Genomic DNA, 24,940 nt, shown 5'->3' with positions numbered 1-24,940 from the left:
CCCACTATCCCAGTATTTCTCAGTTTCTGCCTCTGCGCCCACCACCACCTCCCTCCAAGCCTCTCTCACCGTCTATTTTTTCATCACATGGGGGGAAAAAAAGTGGAAATTAGGCTGAGGGCCTAATTCTTCATTGTCACACTTTTTTTTCCCAAGCCGAGGCCACGAGACCCTTCCCTCCTCCGACACCGTACTGAAATGAACAGATGCCTTTTAGACAAAGATACACTTGTGGAAAGGGCTCTATATATAGCTCCCAGAGGAGATTGCATGGCGGAGGACTGGAAAAGTTGAGGCTGGGGGAGGGGGTCCTTCAGAATGTATTGTTTGAGCTGTTCGCAGTGGAAACTTTGCCGCATCGGCGGTACTACGTGGCTGAACTGGTGGAGTGGGTAATGAAGTAAGTGATAAACCCACTCTAAGGTCAGCACACCAGGGGTGATAAGGCAGGGAGAGGGACCTCACACACACACACACACACACACACACACACACACACACAGTGCAATACGTGGATGTGTCACATTTGCGTACACACACTATACCAGTGGTTCCCAAAGCGGGGTCCCCCAGGGATCCTCGAGGGAGTATCAGGGGGTCCCTAGCTAAATAGGAACCAAATAGACCCTCATGGGTCTGTAACTCAGAGTTACAGACCCTTAACGGGTCCATTTGTATACTCCAGAGATAGAAATGCCATTCAATGGAGGAGCCTAATGCATGTCAAACTGGGGGTCCATCTAATTAAAAAGGTTGAGAATCACTGCTAGAGCCATAAAATTCTTCTCTTATGGGGGTCCCTGGCATATATTTTTCAAATGGGGGGGTCCGCAGGCTAATAAATGTCAATTTGGGGGTCCTTGACATGAAAAGGTTTGGGAACCAGTGCAATATACAACGGAACCATCTTGATGATGGATAGCAACATGGGGAAAACACACATGGTCCCAGCGACTTTTTCCTGCACAGGGAGGACAGCAGCATTGTAGAGCACGTTCACACACATGGGCGCGGCGTGCCTTAATGCAATTCACACATCAGCTCCACTAACGGTTGTCACCATTGGAGACAAGGGCTCACAGTTTAATTTCCATTAAACCACATCAAAGCCAATCACACAAGTCAATTCCCAGATGGTGAGACTGCTTGACCTGTTTTTGGTTCCACGTCGAAGAGACCGAAAGAGACAAAGGACACACGGACAGAAGGAGCGACAGACAGACGGAGCGACAGACAGACGGAGCGACAGACAGACAGCGACAGACAGACAGAGCGACAGACAGACAGACAGAGCGACAGACAGACAGCGACAGACAGAGCGACAGACAGACGGAGAGCGACAGACATGGTGGATATTGCTTGCAATCTCACGATAGATATGTATCACGAGTCAGAGGCAACAATATGATATATCTTGATTGAACGTTTATTCAAAATAATGTGTTGCACAAATATAATAAAACACTTACAGCAGGAGGAGATCTTTAAATTAAAATAAATGCCCTAACAAGGGATCTGGGAAGGGAGTGCATTGCAACTTGCAAGGGTGGCTTTGATAACGTTAAAAATAAGTACGTTTGGCAACACTGCGTCCCAGATGAATCATGCCGCTTAATGGCAATGCTGTATCGATACAGCAGCCTCTCGATCGATTTGCCCATCATCCGGATTGTCGATCGATATATTGCCATATCGATTCATAGAATGCACCACTAACAGACACACAGCCAGAGAGCGACAGACAGACAGACAGACAGAGCACCAGACAGAGCGACAGACGGAGAGCGACAGACAGAGAATCCCTGTAAGTGTGATCAGGTTTAGGCTACATTTCACCATCTTACCGAGTCACAGTATTGATTCTCTACGTAATCAAAATTCAGTAATGTTGTGGTGGAACGCTTAAGTAGTGTGAGAGAGAGAGGAAGGCTAATCTTCACAGAGGCAGCGATGAGACAGTGGGAGGACTAATGGGGCACTATTTAAAACAGGCGCTAGCCTAGAGCACCACAGTAGCTCTATCATCTGTGGAGTAAAGCACCAGAATCTGCATTTCTCTCTAGCAATGGCTAACCAAGAAATAACCATCTTGATGTACACACATGGTTTTTATACACACCATCCTTTCCAAAGCAAAACCGATGAAGAAGCATCCACAGCAGCTATCAACTTATGTCTCTTGTGAAGGGATGCGAGTATTGCGCAGACTGTCGTGCGTGGGAGCGTGCGATGCAGTCAGCATCTTGCCTTAAATGGGAACCCGTGCTGCTGCTGACTGAGTAGATTTCTGTTGCTAGCTGGTGAAGGAAGCCAGACCAGGTAGCACAAGTTCATACGTGAACGTATCGTATGTCTCAACTACCTAACTTTCAGCAGCAAAGTTATTGAAATTACTACTTCAGTTTAGGTTTAGTTTAGTTAAGTATAGTTTTTAAAGTGGCAAATTAGCACATTTAGACTTTATTTGAGTGGTGCCCTTACGGAGCCATGTGTGTGGGTGCCTGCCTGCCTGGGTGGGTATGAGCACGAAAACTTCACCACCTGTGCGCAACCTATCACACACACAAACGCACATATTAACTGTATATATATATATGATGATTTTGGGTGTGCCAGTACAGTACATAATGACAGTACAGTAGAGGAACCCCCACACGGTAACTGTCATTTATCAACCGTTTCGGACGTGGGGCGGCTCACCGGAATCGGCCTGGCCCCCTGGACGGCGTTCATGGGGGTCTGGATGTTCCGGGGATCCCCGGAGACCCCCACAAGGTAACTAATTTCTTTACCGTTTAGGACGTGGGGCGACTCGTCGGAACCGGGCGGGCACCCTGGCTGTGGTCCTGTGGGTCTGGAACTTCCAGAGACCCCCAAAGGACCCCCACACGGAGTTGCACCACTCACTTCACATGGGTGTGATTTTTGAAAAGGCTTAGGTTTTTGGTTTAGCTACTTTTGGGGGCGAGACTCCAAAAGCTCAGAAAAAGTCGACTACATGCAGTAATACAGAGAGTGGGTTTTCAACCAGTGGTGCAGGGATGACCAGTGGTCCTTGAGGGGGTTCCAAAAGATGCTGTTGGTCACCAAATTAATCAACCCAATTATTATTAGTAATAGCCCCCAATTATTAGTAATAGATTTCCAACTCCAACTCTTGAGAGCGTAGAATTAATCCAAATTGACCCTTGGTCCCTTTGGTTTCATGTTACGCTATCAAGAGTAAAGGCCTATTCATAGTCTGGATTTTCGGTGGTAAGGTGACCACCGCTCCGGTGGTGAGCTGACCACCGGAGCTGAAATAACGTTGAGCGGTGGTGAGTAAAAACAGAGAGAAGGGCTGGGGCGTAAAACCAGACTATGTATGAGCCTTTAAACTATTGTGAAACATAACACAAATCTACACAATAAGTGAACGTTAGAAGAATTGTTATTTTCATCAACGTTTGCCTGTTATCTCTCCTAATGGTACGAACATCAATACAGCATGGAATTGTGCACCAAATCTTATTCACCGACAAAATATTAAGTGTTGGGTACTCTGAGGGGCTAAAGGTAATCAAATGGTGGCGTGTGGCTCAAATGCTGAATAAATAATGGACCTTGACATGAAAATGATGGCGCTGTTGCACCACTCACTTCAGACATCTGATTGTTTTTCCTAAGGCTGGGTTCACATTGTAAAAGAAAGGGGGATAGAAAAATAACAATTTAGGTATTTAGCAGACACTCTTAATCCAGAGTGATTTACAGTATAGTCCGGCAGCCAACAGGTTTATTTTGTTAAAAGTGGGAAATTTGGTATATAGTTTTTTTATAGGGAGATAATATATGTGACCATTCCATTAACATCCTATATAAGGCATTTTCAAAATGTCATGAATCTGAATCCATTCCAAGCTATTGGTGGCTATGACTGTTTTTAGCCCAAGGAGTGTTTTTGTGCAAAACTAATGCTTGGAATAGATTCAGAATCATGAAAAACCCCTAGTTTGACATGCCACATGCTACTTAAAGCATAATGAAATCTTGACATTTTTGCCTTATATAGGATGTTAATGATATGGTCACATATAACCCCTATAAAACAAATGGCTCAATACTGACAGCCACTCAGCAAGTGGACTCATGAATGTACAGTATATAGACAATATTTTAGGCCAAATTTCCCACCCAAATTTCACACACCCCCAGCTGCCGGAAGTAAGCAAGAACACCATATGGTAATACGTCAAATACATAGAAAGTCATCAAGGATCATAAGCAAGCTAAGAACATTGGTCTAAGTAGAATATCTGTACAATAAAACTATGAGTATACTATACACTATAGCAGGGGTGCCCAACCTTTTTTGACCCAAGATCTACTTTCAAATTTGCCACCTAGCCGAGGGCTACCAGCCCAAAATGTACTGTAATAACCCATTCAATATGCACATGACCAACAGAAAATATTAATAGTCATTGTAAGGTCGGAATTACAAGAATGAAAACATTGCAACTTCTCATTTGGGACTCCACATTTATTGAACTCTGCCATACACACTGACAACACATTCATTCGAGTGTTTTTTTTGTGCTCTCAGCACTTTGTATTGACCTGTACTTTTCTTGCATTGTACCCATTCTGCAAATTGTAATATTACATTTTTTCCATCAATCAAAACAATCAACAGTCACTGATGTTCAAAGTCTCCGTTTTTTTTCCTCGTTTTTTTTTTTTACATTTTCTTTTGTTTTGTTATTTGAATAATGTCAGTCTACCTTAGTGGGAACGCTGGCACTGGGAAGAGGAGGCTAGTTTCTCAAAGTCTGGGTTGTAGGCGCTGGTTGCAAGCCTCAGGCAGGCCACAAGGTGGTCATCTGTCATTGTGGTTCTGTACTTTGATTTGATGAACTTCATGTGAGAGAAAGCAGACTCACACAGGTAGGTTGATCCAAAAAAAGCTGTTATGTTCATGGCACATCTCCTGAGGTTAGGATACTTTTCAGGCAGCAGTAGCTCCCAGAACTCTCCCTGCATCCCTTGTGTTGCCCTGGATTTAATCTCAATGTCATTTTGAAGTGTGAGGATCTCATTCTCCACAGAAGGGCTGTCCAGGTGAAACACTGAGGCTACTTTGGATGTGATGGTGTCGATATCCACAGTTCCAAAAGGAAAACACATGTAGCTGGCAACAGGTTCAATTGTTGAAAAGTCTGTGAAGCGCCTCTCAAACTCTGTCACATACTTTTGAAGTTGCTCCACATAACATGTATAATCGAGCAGTGCAATGTCCTCCTCCTCCTCTTCTCTCCTCCTCTCTCCTCCTCCTCCTCCTCTTCTTCCTCCTCTTTCCCCGTCTTTGAATGATTTCTTTTTTTTTGCGAGAACGTGGCTAACACGATATGACGCTATTGTAGCCGCCTTTGCCTTGGTTGTCGGCCTCGTAAAAATTGCTTGTTGCCCCGCTAAACGGTCTTTCAATTCCTGTACCTTTGTCGTTCGTAGGACTGATTCTTTTGGGAAGGCTGGGTCGATTTTCTTTTGGTGCATTGAAGAATAATGCCGCTCCAAGTTGCCCCTTTTGGGGAGGGCAACCGTCGCATTGCAGAGCAGACAGATCGATTTATCTTTGAAATAAATAAAGAAAAACTCCTCCTCCCACTCTTTGTGAAAATTATATGTTTTGGGTCGTTTCGGTTGTTGTGCCATTATTGTCGCTCGTCTCAAATCCCTTTTTTTTCTACACTACACCAGTTTTAATGCATCAAAACATCCGCAGGCATGATGGGCGTAACTCCACTTGTTGACTTGATTGACGGTTCATTGACCATTGACGGCTTCCAATTATAATTTATTCACGTTAACCAAGCTGAAAACACCACCTCCGCTGTTTTCGACCAATCGTTTAATTTGAGGTTTAATTTATTCACGTGCAGAACAGATGTACAAGCAAACAACCTGACTGATGCAATGCATAATGCACTTGTAGAGAGGTTGTAGATCTGCTATTTTCGGTAGCAGTGTATTATGGAGGGCTCAAGCTATCCAGCTCACTTTTTTTTTCTTTTTCCCGAAATCATCTCGCGGTCTACTGGCAATCCTCACGCGGTCTACCGGTAGACCGCGGTCGACTGGTTGGGCACCCCTGCACTATAGAATGCAATGTCTACACAATATGCTATATGCCTTAACTGGGAATATTCCTACACCGAATGACTGTAGATGGAGCAGAGACAATAAGCACCCTCAATCAAAAGGCTTAGGGTTAAATAAACACCCGTCCTGCCGGGAATGTGTGTCCGAGGCGAGCGTATATGGTAAACGGATGAAGAGAAGAGGAGAGTTCTCTGTGGGAGAGAGACAGAGAGAGTTGGAAGAAGGGAAAGACGGGTGAAAAGAGATCCGTTCACGGGACAGAGAAAAGGAGTGTGAAACAAACGCCACACAAAGATAACTACATGTGCTCAGATCAGGCCAGCAGGCCCTTGACAGGAGAAAAGATGAAAAGGAAGAGGCTAGACCAAAGCTAAAGCATCCCCGCAGAGCGCTCCGCCTCCTTCCCTGTTTCGATCAGCTGAAAGGCCTAGAGAGATCAACCAATTCCCTCTCAGCCGCCAGGGGGTCAATTCAATTTCAGCTCAACCAATTCAAAAAGTGACAAGCAGATATGCATTGACACAGGCCTACTACAGACATTATGGGTTAACCCAATCCAGCCATACACAAGATATCGAGGAAAGCTATTATTACCTTCTGGGCCATCCACGAAAAGATTAGATTAGAAAATATTCATGTCATGTTTATCCATCCTTTTGTTTAGACCCTACGATGAATGAACTGGGTTTTAAATGAACACTGCTGGTACCAGGCAGCACCACCACATACATGTGCTGGAGGAGACTGTTACTTGAGCTTTTCTGGATAACACAGTATGAATTGGGGGTAGCGTACTGTGCTCTTCTCTCTAGAGCTGCTGATAGGGAGAGAAGCTAGAAATACTGGTGTTTGTTTGCATCAGAGAGAGTGAGAGAGAGTGAGAGAGTGAGAGAGTGAGTGAGTGAGAGAGTGAGAGAGTGAGTGTGCGCGCGTGTGCGCGTGCGAGCGTGCGGCAATTTTGTGGCTGTTGACTTGGAAAGCAAAAACACACTAGACACAGTTACGGGCAGTAAGCTAGCTCTTCAGAAAGAACACACACACTTCGGGTTTACAAGAGAAATGTGTGCCAAATTCCATTTGTAAACAGAATGACGCGAATGAACAGTGCATAAACTCTGTGCTGCTGAATTCCAGTTATAAATATCAACACTGATCATGCAGTCACACTGTTGAGAACAGGCATGCACACAAATAATACGCACATTATACTGTACCTCTCTCTCCAACTCAATGCTATCAGATTCAGCACACATACAACACTCTCTAGCCTCTCCGCAAAGTCAAACATACACTATCCCAGGGGTGGGCAACTTTGACAATGGAGACTGGAGAGGGCCACCATATTTCCTCACTCCAGAGGGCCACATTGCATATTACTGTCGTAGCAAAAATAGCCGATCTACAAGCTCAAAACGTGTCGCAGTGAGTCGTGTTTTGAACTTGTATAACATTTAATATTTAATTTTCAAATGCATTTAGTTAGCTGAAATGAGCTGAAATCAATAATATATCAAAGCCACTGTAGTGAAGGCGGGGGCCGCATGTGGCCCCCGGGCCGCCAGATGCCGATGCATACACAATACAACAGCACTTTTTTCCTCAAGGACGGACAGTGCACATACGGACTCCACCGCAGCTCCTGGAGCAAAAGATACCGCGCACAAATATAGCACACCCACCGCCCGCCACGACACACCCCACACCACACAGACAGCAGCTGGCCGGGCGGGTGAGGCTTTCTTTTTTTAAATGGTTAATAATGGGCCCTGCTGTGTGTTTACATTCCTGTGATTATAGGGCCAGTGTGGGCTTGCCTTGCCTCGTAACGTCATGAGAGGAAGAGCAGCAGCATGGAAGCAGGAGTATCGAAGGCCTGAATGTAATTTATGCAGTGTGTTACGCAAGCAAGGGGACAACGTTCATGCTTAGGCCTGTCAGTGCAAAACAACCCCACAGGGTGTGCAGTGCCCGATAGAGTCGGTCAGACCCACGGTTGTCCACAAACACCACAAAAGGCTCTGGTCAGGCTCTGCCAGTGTGCCTAATTAGCCCAAGTGCCCTCACCTGTGCAATTTCCAGCCTCTGCCTCAGCCAATTGATTGCCATGGCAACACCACACCTGCCAATTGATTACTTAACAAGTCCACTTTTCAGTCAGTTTGCACTCTTTAGACACAGGCAGACAGACAGATAGAGATCTCCATGACAGACAGATACAGAGATCTCCATGTGGGACACAGACTATTAAAATGGGTGCTATGACAATGGGTATTGCATACTACAGAGATATCCATATACAGTATGGGTACAAAAGGGACACAGACAGAGTTAAAACGGGTGCTATCACAAGTTGACAACAGGTATTATGGCTCGCAAGTTGCATTGTTCTCAAGTAGGCCGATGGCCGACTGGCACGTACAGGTCTCTTAGGATAAAATGGATGAATAGGTCAGTCATTTCTTTGCATATATTTCAGTTATTTGTCATATCTTCCCTGTGTATTTTTTTCATAAAAAATGGTTATCATGAATCATACGTAAGCTAAGAACGTAACAGTGGAATATCTATATAATGAAACTATGCATGCTACATAGTGCTATGTAAACATAAAATGCTATCTAAGTTACATATGTTGAGCCTTTGCGTACGCCTGCAAGGTCGGCGGGGCACGCACAGGCTGTGCGCGCCTGTCTGGCTTGTCACAAGTGTGGCTTAGTTGGGAAACACAGAGAGTTAGGCCACAGAGACACACACACACAGGGACGTCCTCAAGGGAAATCCTCTCTGCAAGTCAAGGTGTCAACTACGCCGGTCACAATTCTAACATACCGGTAATCGCAACTATTTGAGATAATATCACTTATTGAGAAATAAGTGCGATGCCAAAAATAGCAGATCAACAAGCTTGTAGATCAACTATTTCCGCCATTGTTTTATTTATTTTTTGAAAGAAAAAGATATTAAATGAGTCAGTGATTTCTTTATATGTTTACATTATTTGTCATATCTGCCCTGTGCAATTTGTGATTATGAAGCCTAAAAGACGAACAGAAACAAATTGTAATGTTCCGACGATCAATGCAAGAAACATCGTCAATCGCAATAATTTGTGCGACTTATTAATCGTCAAGTCTAATTACATTTGTAATCATGACAAAATTGGGGTCTCAGAGATAGAAATGCCATTAAATGGGGGTCTGTAGACTAATATGCATGTCAAACTGGGGGTCTTTGAAATTAAGTTTGAAAATAATTCGGGGACCCTCAAATAATTTGGCGACCCCAAGGTGTCGCGACCCACGGGTTGAGAACCCCTGGACTAAATCACCGGTAGATTTAGTCGACTAAAACTAGAGTAATACTAAAACATTCCGGCTGACTAAAATGTGACTAAAACTGAAGTGAAAACTATTCAAGAGACTATGACTAAAACTAAAATAGAAATTTGCTGCCAAAAACAACACTGAACCGATGTAGTCTTTGTCTCTGCGCAGTGTTGAAGGGACTAGACGGACCAGAACTCTTTGGAGACAACCTCCATGTGTTTTGACAGAATGACACAGAATGACACTACTCTCATTCCGATACTGAAATAGACAAGGAAGAGGTGGAGTTGTGGCAGGACATTCATACAGGGGACAGGAGGAGCTGTGACCACTAATGCACTATATTATATACATGGAGAATGGCGTCAGGTAGCAACACTTATTTGTATTACATTGTGTGTATAACACTTACAATTAACACTGTTACATTGAACTGTTACATGTACAGGAGTATGAAGCAAAAATCCTGAGTGTTAATTTAACTCAAAGTGTACAAATGGATGCATTTGTAGTACACTCACGAGTCACGACACGGGTACAAATCGATAAAGTCCCTGTATGAATGCACTAATAAAAAAGGAACTAGCGCGCCTTCCGTTTTAATGGAAAGCTCAAAGCGGACGGTTGGTTCGCATGCCGTAAAAGAATGTTGCAAAAAGAAGTGGACGTGACGAGTTAAAACGTTCGGACATCTGGGTGAGCTGCGCCCAGCACCCTGTGATGGTGGTGACACGAACAGAAAACTTGCGCTCCAAGCAACGCTGACAGATTTTTCCATCGCACTCTATTCCAATATTCCATTGTGCTGCACGAAGGATCGAGGCGCCCACTCTCATCTCTTCAGAGATGAATCTCATGAATGAGTCCTTGGCCTCAGCAGAGAGAGCGTGTGTGTGTGTGTGTGTGTGTGTGTGTGTGTGTGTGTGTGTATCTGTCCGTCTCTGGCTTTCCCATCCAGGATACTTATGGCTCTTGGAGTGGACCCGAGCTTCCCCTCTGCTGCTCCGCTCAGACACTACCAACCCTTATCCAAGTTCCTTATCAGTACCGGGTCCGGAAGGGAAGAGGATTCAATTGTCTCTTTGTGCTCACACACACACACACTCCTGAACAGGGAGGGGGTCAATGAACTGTGGAAAAAGTTGGGCTGCGTTGGGACCACATTGAAGTCCCTGTAATAAGTGTGTGTGCGAGCACTCAGTACTACGGTCCATACCTAATGTGTGCCTGGTGCAGTGTGCATGTGTCGAACCCCCCTGTGGATCCATAAACTGAATGGCTGTGCGTGCATCACGGCCCTTGGGACAGCAAACCATAAACTCACTGTCTAGCCCAGTGACTGCTTGTTTGGGCTGGAAAGATCAACAGATCTGGCCAGCGGGAGGGGCTCAGCTGATTCTCTCCAACATAATCATGAATACAATTCCCAGCAGTACTGTACCTAATGCTTAACTCCCAGGCAGGCCAGCAGTACAATACAGTACAGTACAGTACAGTACAGTACAGTACAGTACAGTACAGTACAGTACAGTACAGTACTGTACTGTACTGTACTGTACAGTACTGTACTGTACTGTACTGTACTGTACTGTACAGTACAGTACCTCTGCTTAGCTCCCAGGCAGGCCAGCAGTACTGTACCTCCTTCAGGCTGTGCTTAGCTGGGCAAGGCCTATACTGACGTGCCATTTATCTGTTCCTGGGGCATGGTGAGGGGCACCATCATTCATTAATAGTGAATTGGACAGCCTCAACTATTTTATAGTTCAGATTGTAACATTTCAACAACAAATTGAAATTGCACTTCTTCAGAACCAGTCAAACAAATGAATGCCCGATTTTGTTTTGCGCTGGGAGAGAAGAAAAACATACGAGGCATGCAGCGCTAGAGGCTACTAGAACTACAACGATAGCAATTGTACTGTATGTATGATGATTCAAGAGAAACCAGCAGACGTAACAAACTAAAACACTTGGGGGAAGTGGTAGCTGTTTGACGTCTGAATACAAGGGAAAGGCTGTAATATGTCTATGAGTGAATCACGTTACTATTATTTTGCCATCCGTGTCTAAGTGACTAAGTATGAGCTTGATTAGGAATATCTCACAATACTGATGAATAGCAACAGAGAGAACAAGAAAACACAGAGTCCGCCTCTGGTCCTATAGCAGTGGTTCCCAAAGTGGGGTCCAGGGACCCCCAGGGGTCCTTGAAGGAGTTCCAGGGGGTCCCCAGCTAAATGATACTTTGTAACGAAATGGACCCATGGACATGGGTCTGTTACTCTGAGAGTGTACAAAATAAATGTAACCAAATGGACCCCAATGGGTCCATTTGTACACTCAGTTAAATTAATAGTGATTTTACAATATAAATTGGGGTCCCAGAGATAGAAATGCCATTAAATGGGTGGACTAACCGTAGACTAATGCATGTCAAACTGTGGATCCTTGAAATTAAACGGGTTGAGAATCACTGCTATTATAAAAATTATGGGAGTCCCTGGCATATAATAATCCATTTTATTTATAAGGTGCCTTTCAGGGAACTCAAGGTCGCCATACAACAAGATAAAAACAGGTCAGCCGTAAGCCTGACTAAACAGGTGGGTTTTGAGGTGAGTTTGAAATGTGGTGATTGAGTCCATGTTTCTGATATCAGGGGGGAGGGAGTTCCAGAGGTGAGAGGCAGAGCGGCTGAGGGCTCTTGACCCCATGGCATGTTTTTAAATGGGGGTTCGCGGGCTAATAAGTGTCAATTTGGGGGTCCTTGACATGAAAAGGTTTGGGAACCACTGATATATAGAAGTTCACACGTCCTGCAAAGCTGGTCAGTGTATCATTCCTACGCTAGCTGCATAGAGTGATCTCGGTACATATAGAAAGAAACCCGATTGGCCTGAATATAATTTAAGTATAGGTTTTTTCCAATGAAAATATCCTAAAAAGAAAAATGGGGTTGCATTATAATCGGGGACTAGACTATTTGACATTCAATGTTCTTTTTCCACAAATGAGTCTTGAAAAATGTGGGTCGTCTTATAATCAGTCGTCTTATATTTGGCACAATACGGTATTGGAGATTCTGACTTCCAATTGTATACATCTGGTTGAGATTGTAGCCTATTGTTCAAATTCTTGCTTTGGCAATGTAAACATATGTTTTCGCTGCTTAGGGTGTCTGTCACCGATCTGGGAACCCATCTGCAAAACAAAGGGAAGCAGAGACTAGAGTGTTGCTTGCACATATACAGCATGTGAAACTGTAATTTTGCTCAAACAGAACAAACAGAGCAGACCATTCACAAATCACCTTCTTGTGTTGCCCTACGCTAGAAAAAACAGTTATGGAGAATTTAAACCTCAACCTAATTTCACCTCCTTTTATCCTGCTAATCCTATAAAGACTTGGGGTGCGTTATGTATCGCAAACGAAAGAATTTTTTTAACTTTGCAACTCAAAATGCAAAATGCAACTCCTGATGTGATCTACATGAGATTCACTGGCAGGATTTTTTTTGTTAGATAAGTCTACGGGGTTTTGGTTTGTACAATACAATGCCAAATAGAGGGGGGGGGAATTAAACAATTTTGTAACAGCTGTCGTCGTTATCCTTTTGTTATTTGCACGGCAGATTTGTGGCATGTTTCTACTAGCCAATTTGACATCAAGAATATGACTTAGTAGTGTGCCATTTCAACATAACATTGTCATGCTATGCCTGAGGCAACAAAACAAATACAAGTATGTGGCAATCTGGATTATTTTATAGAGGCCTCCTTGACATATTCCCCACTTCGAAATGTTATGAGACTTTCAGGAGGACGGCAGAGCGCACAGGACACGAAAATAGTTCCATTTCTGCAGCAACAGACGTGCTGGAACTGGAACTGGAATGGGTACTACGTTTGGCAGAGAAAGGAAGCCAGGGAGACAGGGCTGTGAGGTGGCATCTACTTTCAAAAGACTGTCCTCTCGTGAGGACGGCTTTGATAAGAGAATAGGCTGAGGGTGGCGAACAGCGAACTGGAGAGGATACTCTCAACACAACCTCTCAAGACTCACCTCTGTAATCACACACTTGAGCTTCAACAAATCCAAATTTGATTAGAGCGCGTGTCTGACACCATAAAGCAATAACCCACGGTACTGCCATCGTCCACACTAAAAATAGACACAACTGGCCACTCAATTACTACACGTTATTCACTTTACGGCCTGTCAGCCATGTGACTGTGTCCTTAATAATAGTGTGCACTGTGCAGTGTCTAGTTTATTTGTGGACCATGCTCACCCACCCCACTTGAGAAGGACATCGGCTGGGCCAAGCGTGGTAGCATCACAAAAAGTGAAGCCTTCGCAAATGCACACATGTATGCTGCGCTACAATAAAGCTCTGTATCCTGTTCAGGACAGGATACAGAGAGTAGTAGAGTCTCTGCACAGGGAGACACGCCGTTCAAGGGGTTATTTCTTTTTCCCCTGCTTCATTCTATCTTTAGTAGTGTAAATATGCCGGCTCGCTGGGGTCTGGATCCATTTGTAATGAGACATTCTGTGATGGTCTGAGCTAATGAGCTGCCAGGGGACGAGAGTGAGACAGAAAGACAGATGCAGAGAGAGACTGTAAGCCTCATGAGACAGGGAAGAACAGAGAGACAGAATAGGTGACATATAGGAAAAAAAGACCTAGAATGGCCCTGAAAGGGGCGAATGGATGGCAGGTTCCTTTAGTGTTGGGTAGCAAAACAGAGAGGGCTCTATGCATAGTATTCCATTACATCACTACATGGCCATGTCGACTGGCCAACAAGAGGTGTTTTGTAATCAAAACGACATGCACTCGTAATCAAATGAAAGGCCCCAGCCAACGGCCAGTGTTTACTGCAACGTGCTACACTGGAGGGGAACGTAAATAACCTTGTAGTATGAAGACAGACATCTCTACACCGAGGCACTGCTCTCAGAGGGAGCTCAACCCTCCACAGCCATGCAGACGTCGCTCACCACAAAGTCACATGCCAAGTACCACTGCCATCTAAAACATAATCAGTTAATGGACATATTATTAAAGGAAACATTTTCCAAAAATATCAAAATCACACGATGAGGAAATGTTTGTTTTTGCTTTGAAATGTTGTCTTATGTGTATCTTGACGATACTGCAAATGACGTCAATGTCTTTCGCGAATAAATATAGGTTTGAATGAATGAATGAATGAATGTATAGTCCTTCACGTATCTTCTTGAGAACCGTCCGACTGACCACGTGTATCGCAGAGGATTTGAGTGACCAGCATGAAGTTGATCAGAAACATTGTCCAGAACAGACAATTTGACCAATACTGACGACATTGGGGATCGGCATGAAAAGGGACAGACAGACAGACACTCTGATAAAGGCTACGGTGGGTGATTGGGTGTATGCATTTTCAACTTGCATTTGTTCCCGAGTAGGCCGGGCAGTACTGTTCAAATAATAGCAGATCTACAAGCTCACAATGTGCCATACAGTACATGATCGCAGCGCTTGTGGGCCTGGGGATTATTGCTACTCGTTGTGCAACAAAATATATAGAGCTCAGTCAATATTCTCACTACCGTAAGGCTAGTACAATTATTTATCATCTGGCCTGATCCTGCTGAACGTTTCACTGGGAAATCTATTCCAGATCAAGCTCTAATAATGATACACTCTGTCTGTCACTGTCTTGTCTGTTATTCTACAAATGCCTTCTGAATCCTGACAGTTTTCTGAAAAACCCGTTTCTACTGTATGTCAGTGGTTCTCAAACTATTCCATGACCCCCAAATATATAATTGGCCGCCGACCCCCATCTGAACGTTGTTCCAGGGACCCTCCAGAATTTTTCAATAGGTAAAGTATAACATACCAAAAGGGATTCCCGCCCAGGATGGGTTAATGGGTGGGGTGCCATCAACATAATAGCCTAAGAAACTACATGAGAACTACATACTGTACTAGTAGGTCAAAGTACCAATGTGAAACTAATGTGCCGTATACAAATTAGCTCTGTTTGGAACCTCAATATCTACATTTTAGCTCCGAGATGAGGCAGGATATCTCGGAGCTAAAGCATAGATATTGAGGTTCCAAACGGAGCTACAGTATATACAAATCTATGATGCCTAAACTTAAATAATGCTGCCATCTGCGTACAAATAGTGTACCTCAATAATATGGCAACTGCACCACTAGCAGGAAAATGTCGAGGCGTTACCTACATTAGCCAGGTGTAACTCCTAACAAGTGTGTGTGTGTGTGTGTGTGTGTGCGCGCGTGTTCCCAAGTGCAAATAGCGGAAAATGACCTTTCCATTTGGATGACTGCAGGAAAACAAAATGTTTGCCATCAATATTAAAGTCACAAACGCCTGCATGGAGCTATTGCACAGGACCTAGGCTCCTTGTGGGTGTCTTGTCTCACATGGCCTCTGTCTCCTCCCTCTCTATGCCAATTTGTCCGGTCTCTCCACGACACTGACCTATCTGAAATAAAGCATAAAATGCCACCATATATGGCACAGAGTCTCATTACTTTTTAAAGAACCTCCAGTTAATTTTAGGATGAAATGTTTTCTGACTTAGCCTTAAGATAGTTTAAGTTATAAATGTTCTGACTTCATATTGAAGGGGGGCTTCTAAAGAAGCCAAAAAAGGTGACGCCACAATGCCAAATTGCAGTAAAACAGCCTTTACTTTCAGCGGCTCCATATGACCGACCGTGTTGAAAAACACAACATGATTGATAACTGGGACTTGCCAAAACAGGAAGGGGAAAATCCATGAGTCTTAAGTGTGACTCCAGTTAACTAGCCAACTCCAATATCTTACCACAGGCAAGCATCTCACAAACATGTGCATCTTGAAGAATATGATTGTAATTTGTATTGTGTGTTTCTAGGTAGTAACTGATTCACCCATTTTGGGCGGGAACCCCTTTTGGTGTTTTAAGCATTGTTATAATTTAGCTATTGAAAAATAGCAGATCTACAACTTGTAGGTCTATTTTTGAAAGATCGTGAAAATGTGCCTCAAATCTTATCTCAAATATATTCTTTCAGTTTTTAACTCAAATATTTGCTTCTGGGGGGGGTCCCATATTTTCAGATGGAGTCAACATTTTTAAAATTTTGACGTCGGGCCTAAATGGGTTACGAATAGATCGACAATCGGATGAGTCCAATTGATGTTTATTTTATTTTCAGGTGATTTCTTTAATTTTGCAGATTTAATGCACACAGCTGAGGCGGCACACACTACAGCCAGACCAGTCATGTGTGATCACTTGTTGCGGCTTTGAGAGCAAATCTTTTCTTCTATTAAAAACAACCTCTGGTCTTGTACTGCATGGTTGTGACATAAGTTAATTGCCGTGATGTGTAGGGTTCAAAACTCCTCCACTGAATGGAGCAGAGGAATACAGAAGCTTTTGCTTTCCTAGTTGTCTATTTATAAACTACTGTACTTTTGATGATAGCTCTGTGTGTGGGTATATATATATATAAAACCCCGTTATCAAAAGATCCAGCACTTGATTCTTAACTTTTGCTGTCAAATCTGATATTAAAACTTGTCAGCTTATGTTTATATTCACTAGTCATTGTGATTTTAAGTTCACTCGCCGCCAAGGGACTTGCAACACTCGTTGCAAGTCCCTTTAGTTACAGGGGAGGGCTCCCGGCCAGGTGGTTTATCCCGCAACCACAGCGACACGATTTATTATTTGTCTGAATATAAAAATCACACCCATGTGATTTAAGTGATGTAACTCAGTGTGGCGGTCCCCGGGGGGTCCCCGGAACTTGTGTGTGTTGAAGTATAACTCAAGCTTAAAGGACTAGGGAGCTGTTCTCACATTATTGCTTTGATAGCGCAAATATATCGTAAATCAGTGATTTTGGGGTAGACGATGGGATATTTTGGCATATCGCCCAACCTTACTAGGTAGCGATATAATATACGATTCTACTTGAAGGCCATCTGAATAAAAGCATTCACTGTCACAGATTACCTTATCTTGATCAGGTGTCAAGGAAGGGACAGACACAAGCAATGACGAACCACGTACAATAGCATGGTCATCTTGTGAGAATCAATGCAAACAATTAACTATATATAACTCATGGTTTCCCCGACAGTAGACTGAGAGGAACTGGAGAGAGCTGTGGAGTGGGGGTCGGGATTCGAACCTGCAACATGCTGTAAATGATAAATGGTGTCTTTATATATAGCTTTGCATAGATTGTGCATAACATTCACCCAATCTCTCACACACACACACACACACACACACACACACACACACACACACACACACACACACACACACACACACACACACACACACACACACACACACACACACACACACACACACACACACACACACACACACACACACACACACACACACACACACACACACACACACACACACACACACACCGATGGCGGAGGAAACCATGCAAGGCACCAACCTCCACATCAGGAGCAATTTGGGGTTCAGCGTCAAGGACACTTCGAAACCAACTCTGGAGGAACCCGGGATTGAACTGGTAACCTCACGGTCCCCATCCAGCTGCTCTACCCCTGTCTGACTGGCATTGCAGCCTAATGTGACCGGACAACCATGCCGGCGACACGGGCCAAAATACCTACTTCTAGCTTTCTTCAAATTCACAATAGTGATTTGAGTAAAGCTAAAGACATCAATTTCCACTTCCGAAATTCACTCTTTGGGGTTTTTGTGGAATGTTGTGTCTAATACGCATTTCAGGTCACAAAAGCATTTGTGATATGATGAGCAAGAGTCCTAAAATGTTACTGTGGTCGATTTATACAGTCATACTAAAAACGAATGGGACTAGGTGACTTACACGCCTGTTGTGCATATGCTAGGTATCAGTTTTGTATCGTTTGCCTTGCGGCGCCACACTGGATTCCAAGATATCACTTAAATGTACCGAATCAATGTAACATCCGATATTGATATTACATATTGTCCAACGTTTGGGACATTTTACAACATGATATGGTAATGGTAACACCAAAAGCATGGCTGCCATCTGTCCTAAAAGTTATCCTGTTACAGCAACTATTTTTAAGTTTTCAGAAATTGCATCAAATTCAACATTTTTCCATGCATGTTAAAAAGTCTGGTGGACAAAAAATCCACAAGACACCCAAAGCTCAGCGACTGGGCCGTGACTAGCTCAGCTATTTATAGGCTTACTCCAGTGAGAGAAATGCTTTACTCTCATGTTTGGGACTAGCGGTTCACACGGGTATGGGTATGGGGAGTGAGGGAGAGAGAGAGAGAGAGAGAAGGAGGGAGTCAGGGACAGGACTTACTTTGTGCCTATTGACACAACACTGAAAGTGACACACAATGTTTGAACTTGGAAGAGTTTAAATCACAAACAATGATCACACTTGGGCTACCACCATCATTTAGGCCTACTGCCAGCGCAAAAAGGTCAAATGATGCTACTTAGGGAGGAGACAACACAGAGAAGCTCCAGTATAAATATTAAATAACGGTATTTAAAAATGTCATTCCATGTGTATTCACAAATCGTAGCCCACAGTAAGAGACTAGTCTTCTCTCTTGATAAGCTTATATATATATATATATATATATATATATATATATATATATAGCCAAATTAAACTATAGTGAAGACTAGAACATGCCATATGGTTTCACTTTCTACAGATTAGCCAATATGTTATTTCCTTAAAGACAAGTCTTGGTGACTTGGTGAGTAAATAAAGATGATCGTCATGACGACAATCTCAAGCAGCTAGTATTTCTATGCTTGTATAGGGCTCCATTACACACACACACACACACACATATATATATATATATAGGCCTATATGAATTCACATTATAGTCAAATATAAAGCCTAAAATATAGGTCCTATACCATTCCAGGGCGATGTTGTAGGCACATCCTAATTCACATCACCTAATGCACATCCTAATTTTGATGAATTGAACAAGGTGGACCCTCTTGAAAACAAGTGTAATGCTTTATTGGGTCGTCCACTCACAGTTAACAGTCTTTGTATTGAGTTGTGCTTGAATTGTACTGCAAGTCTGAAAACTGTTAATAAATATTTCAATCAATCCTAATGTGCATTAAAAAAAATATATATATATATATATATATATATATATATATATACACACACACAAACACACACACACCTGACACATCATCAACAAACAGCTCCTGCATGTATACACAATGCACATGGTGCAAAAACTTTGACAAGTCCTAGGAGGCAAGCAGCACTGACTGAGCCAGATGTAGCCTATAAATTATTCCCTGTATGGGACTCACTGAACGGTATAAAGAAACCGTTACCTTAAATGTGGGCCATTTGCAACACTACAGCAGTTCAAACCAGGCAGATGATCGATTTTGCGCAATCAATACTTGATTGCGTATTAAATTGCTCTTAACACACACACCACAAGCATATATGGTGTATATACAAATGTTATTTACCACCTACACACGTATACTTATGGTTGTGACTTATGACTCGAGAGAGAGGCCATAGCTATGGGTTTATGCACCTAGTATAATGCTATGTGTAAGAGTATAGTGGTGGGGTTTACTGTATACTAGCCTGAAGGCTGGCTGCTACTGCATGCATGCTACAAACCAACCAGCACACGAGTCGTGATCATCAACCATAGAACAGGACGTGGAAAAACGGCAACAGTGTAACCACAAGCAACCACCTTCTCGGAAACATATTTCGCACATCACCCGTCAAGAGTCAATAGGACTATAGACACACTGTAGCGCGGTTCATCAGACAGACAGACAACACTCACATCTTCAAAGAGAGATCCAACGTTGGCCGTCACCAGCAGCATTCCCGTGCCCTGTTGTTGTGCTGTCAGCTTCCCAGCCATAGTAATGCTCGCTCTGTCTCTCTCTCTCTCTATTGCAGGCAGGTCGCTCGGGGAGGACTTTGATGGATGTTAAAAGAACTGAAAACAAACAGAAGTCCGGTTGTTGTGCATCAGAAGCGGGCTAAAAAGAAATAAACGCAGGAACCGACACTAGTGTGAGACTGCAGCCAGCGACTCGGCATTATTAGCAGCAGCTGCGCTGGTTGCTGCTGTGCATTCGACTTGCTTATTTTCTTGGGGAAAAAAGAGAAGGTGGTCCGAAGCAGAAGAAGAAAGAAAGATAAAGAAGGTGATGTTTACCCGGTATGTATTTGGACTTGTACTTTTTCACGTCCAGGGCCAGCCCATATCGTAAAACTTTCCGTTTGTATTATTAAATCCACGGCACTGTCTGCTGCTAGTGTAGTTGGTTCTTCTGGCTCATTTTTTCAGCGACGAGTGAGTGTTCAGTCAGCGTCGCTGCTTCGTTCGCCTAGCGTTTTTTTTTTGTGCAGTGTAAAAAAGTCTCTCTCCCTCTCAATCATTCAGAGCAGAGGAGAAGCACGCCGACTAGCCGCCCGGACAATTTGGCTTGGTGGTTGTTTGGAGAGAGAGGATAATAGGAGAGGCTTCACCTACGTCATCATCGTGCCAATGGAAAATCAAGCCGTGGCCGGTCGTAGGGGGCGGGGGCAAAGCCCGAAAATAGCCGATTTACAAGCTCAGTCAAAGACAGTGCACTGCGCACACCACCACCCTTTTCATTTATTTTAATATTATTTTTAATCTTCGCTCTACTATTACCGGCGGTAAATTATGTAAAACACAATAAGTGACTGGCTACTGCTGTAGCCTACATTATTTTACCTCTCCTATAACTTGCAAAGTTTAAATACCTTTTAATTGATTGATTGATTGATTGAAATGTATAGTAATTCATGCCCCAAACTAAGACTGCATCTTTGTCTTTTTAACAAAACATTTTTATTAAAACTTGGAAACCGACTTTCCGAGAGCTTTTACCATGGTGGGGACCCACAAAGTAGTAAAGTCATCCACAGAAATATCAGTGGTGTTTTCAGCTGTTGGTTCAATACAAACATTTGACTGAAAAAAAGGAAAGAAAAACAAAAAAAAACTCAACAGAATCATCTAGGATGTATAGGTCATAATGTTTGTTTAATGTCTAATTATTAGGATTAGTCTGCATACATACTTTAATATCCCCTGCTGGGTTTGAGCAGATCATTGCGGGATCATAAGCAGGCCCGGATTAACAATGGAATTTAGTGGAGTGTATGCGCCTCCAGGGCCCGCAGCTTGCAGGGCCCTGTGCAAGACTATTTCAAATATAGATACAGCTGTTGCTTCTGTCAAACGTATTCATATAGGTCACCGATTTTAATGTAACGCAACATAGGAACCCCAGCCCAGCTAGTGTTTTTGGTCGTCCAACAGTTTCTTAACCACTAGGTGGGAGCCTAGGAGGAGACTCAAAAATAGCAGATCCAGTGTAGGGGAGCAGCCTCATAACTCTATGGGAGCAGCCTTATAACTCTATGGGAGCAGCAGTGATAGTGATGGCGGTGCGCTGAACGCACGTGCGTTCATTCACTGGGTGCGTGCCGTGAACGCAAAAAGTGTTGTTCTTGATTGTGTTACGCAAGTGCATGGGGCATTTTCATTTGGTGTAACGCCAGGGCCCTTGGAGGGGTTGATTCAGCACACAAGTAGGCCTACCACGTATACGAGACAGGTCTCAGTCATGATATCAGTATGAGTATGACCACACTGTGGATCCGTTAATCAATATTTATTTTGTATCAGAATTTAAGTCACTTGACAGTTATCCTAGATTAGCTCCACTACAATTTTGTCAAGCTAAATCCTGTGTTACCGGTATTTGTAAATGAACACCAACTGCGATGCCACTGTCACAAAGACATGTAACAACAAGTTAAAAATAAACTTTTATTGAAGTTAACAAATGGTACACCTCCAGAACACAACATTACATAATGAACAGTAAATGTGAACAGAATACAGAATTACTTGTGTTATTACGACCTCTATTGCAATAGGGGCGAGACAGAGAATAGCAATAATCTAGCCCCTACCCACAGCTTTAATTACTGTAACTAAACTACACCAGGTCAAACAGAGACACCAGTCTCCCCAACTAACACTGAAACAGGATAAAAGGGCAGCAAAACAAATGGCAGCACATCCCTATATAAGCTTAAACTTTACACTATAGCTTATACTTTAAGTACACAGCATAATATATAAATACAGTGCACATCTTATAGATACAGCAAACATGTACACTTTGTACAGTACGAGTTGTGTGTTGAGATGGAGGGATGGAGGGAACGCCTCGGGATCCATGCAGAACGAAGTTACTAATGTTGCTCTGGAGAGGGAAGTCTGGAGCTCTCTGGTGGAGCTGTTGCCCCCGCGACCAGACTACGGATAAGCGGTTGAAGATGGATGTACAGTAGGATGGCTGAGTCAAAAAGGCTGCAATGGAGCTTTCCGCAGTCTTATTGTATGCCAGTACTGATGCTGTCAGTCCACCTCCAATCTGGGCCACCGCGCACTGCAAGAAAGAACAGCATAGAGTAAACCGGGAGTAAGCAACCGTAGGCCAAAACCACACCAGCTGCAACTCCTTGCAGTGGCGTGCACAGATAGACACTAGGGGGTGCTAGAGCACCTGCCCTTTTCCCTCTGGACATCAATGTGCCCTTTTTTAAATCTCACACTATTAAGGCAACCGGCCGGTTCCACGCGCTCCTTGGAACTCCTTGCAACAAATCAAGCCACACCAATGCAACTCCTTGCAACTGCCATTGGGAATAATGGTTGCAAGTAGTTGCAAGGAGTTGCAACGAGTTGCATGGTGACCCTCTGGTGTGGTTAAGGCTTTAGGCATGAGTACCAACATTGGCACAGGGAATAGGGGAGGATGATCACTGGCATGTGAAAGAGAGGTTTTTGAGGGGGCCTCCTATGCACAGCTCTTGTGTGTCTGTCCCTTTGAGCACGAAATTTGCTCCGCTGATTGGCTGAGCATGGAATGTGATGTATGAAGAGCGCCCCTCACTTCACACGAGTGTGATTTTATTTATATTCAAAAAACAGTTCAGTCAGTTAAATTAAGTCCCCTCACATTTATACAACCGCCTGCATATACTTCTACATTCATTAAAACTCCTAACTCTGACTTATTGAACTCTGAATTATTACATCCTGATGTGAAAGAAAATATTTCTAAAGAAGAAGAAGAAGAAATAAAGGTCTAGCGGCCTAATGGACAATGAAAATCAGTTTGAAATATTTAATGTTGATGTCGTGTCATCAAAATGTAATGTTGATATTTCACATTTCAAACTTGGCACTTCATGTGAAAAAGGCTGCCGACCCCTGGGTCTGAAGTAGACACATGCAAACTGCAGGCCTAAATTATAAGACCATAACAACGAACAATCCAACATGAAACATGGTTGATATAGTAGTTTCAGTTCATTGCTGGAGTGTAAACTAACTTGTTTGACAAAACCCCCAGAATAAATTATCCATACATCCATTAAGTACATTCATTGTTGACCTCTACAGTGAAGTGTTGTAATGTGCCTGCCAGCTAGCAAACGACCACCACCGAGTATGCATACAGTTCAAATGCAGCGCTGAATGAGCACTTGGTACAGAGGCACCATGGTACACTGTACAGTATGTACAGTATGACTGCAGCTGGGCCACACACACATACAGTACAGCAGCAGAAAGATAAGCAGAATGGGGATCCGGGGGCAAGACGGAATGGTTGGAGGATAGCCCCACAGCCTGTCGTTAGTATTATCATTGATATTAGATAAAGAGGGGTGGGGAGACAGATGGATGTGGCTAACTGGAAGCCTTTTATTTCTGAAGACAGCTGAGAGATTACCACCAAAATGAGCTTCAAAGTGCTCACAGCTGTGTCTGGCATGAGAGAGAGGAGGTGTGTTTGTGTGTGTGTGTGTGTGTGTGTGTGTGTGTGTGTGTGTGTGTGTGTGTGTGTGTGTGTGTGTGTGTGTGTGTGTGTGTGTGTGTGTGTGTGTGTGTGTGTGTGTGTGTGTGTGTGTGTGTGTGTGTGTGTGCGTGCGTGCATATTTGTTTTTAGTATGAAGTTCAAGTTGTGTGTATTTCTGTCTTTCTGTTGTCTGTCTTTGCTGTGGCAGCCAGGTGACCTATGGACATGCCTGATGTCATGTCATCGACAACATTGACATTGTAAGGCACCGTTTTCTGTTGATTCTGCAGTCTAACCGGAGCTAGCGTAAGAGAGAGGGGGGGGGGGGTTGAGGGGATAGATTATTTAATCCAGGCAAAGATGTATGAATCAGTGAGAGAAAGTAAATATGAGACACATGACGGGTTAAGATTTAACCAGCTGATAATTTTTTGGGTCCCCCCCCCCCCCCCATAGTGCATGTTCGTTCATTTTGGTTTTTTAATCATCTTTTCGACCTAAATTGAATTCATCAATGGCCA

General features: G+C 43.4%; 1 protein-coding gene across 1 annotated transcript in view; it reads right to left on the bottom strand.

The window, feature by feature from the left end:
- The window catches only part of inpp5a (inositol polyphosphate-5-phosphatase A), a 206,581-nt gene extending 185,378 nt beyond the window's left edge, over nt 1-21,203 (bottom strand). The window contains 1 exon segment of the mRNA XM_083774951.1: nt 20,345-21,203. Coding sequence (XP_083631077.1) covers nt 20,345-20,425 — 81 coding nt within the window. The 5' untranslated portion in view covers nt 20,426-21,203.
- Nucleotides 21,204-24,940: the final 3,737 nt, after the last annotated feature.

Source organism: Protomyctophum parallelum (assembly GCF_964188405.1).
Source record: "Protomyctophum parallelum genome assembly, chromosome: 10".
Lineage (NCBI taxonomy): Eukaryota > Metazoa > Chordata > Actinopteri > Myctophiformes > Myctophidae > Protomyctophum > Protomyctophum parallelum.
This window is presented reverse-complemented; position numbering and strand designations above follow the sequence as displayed.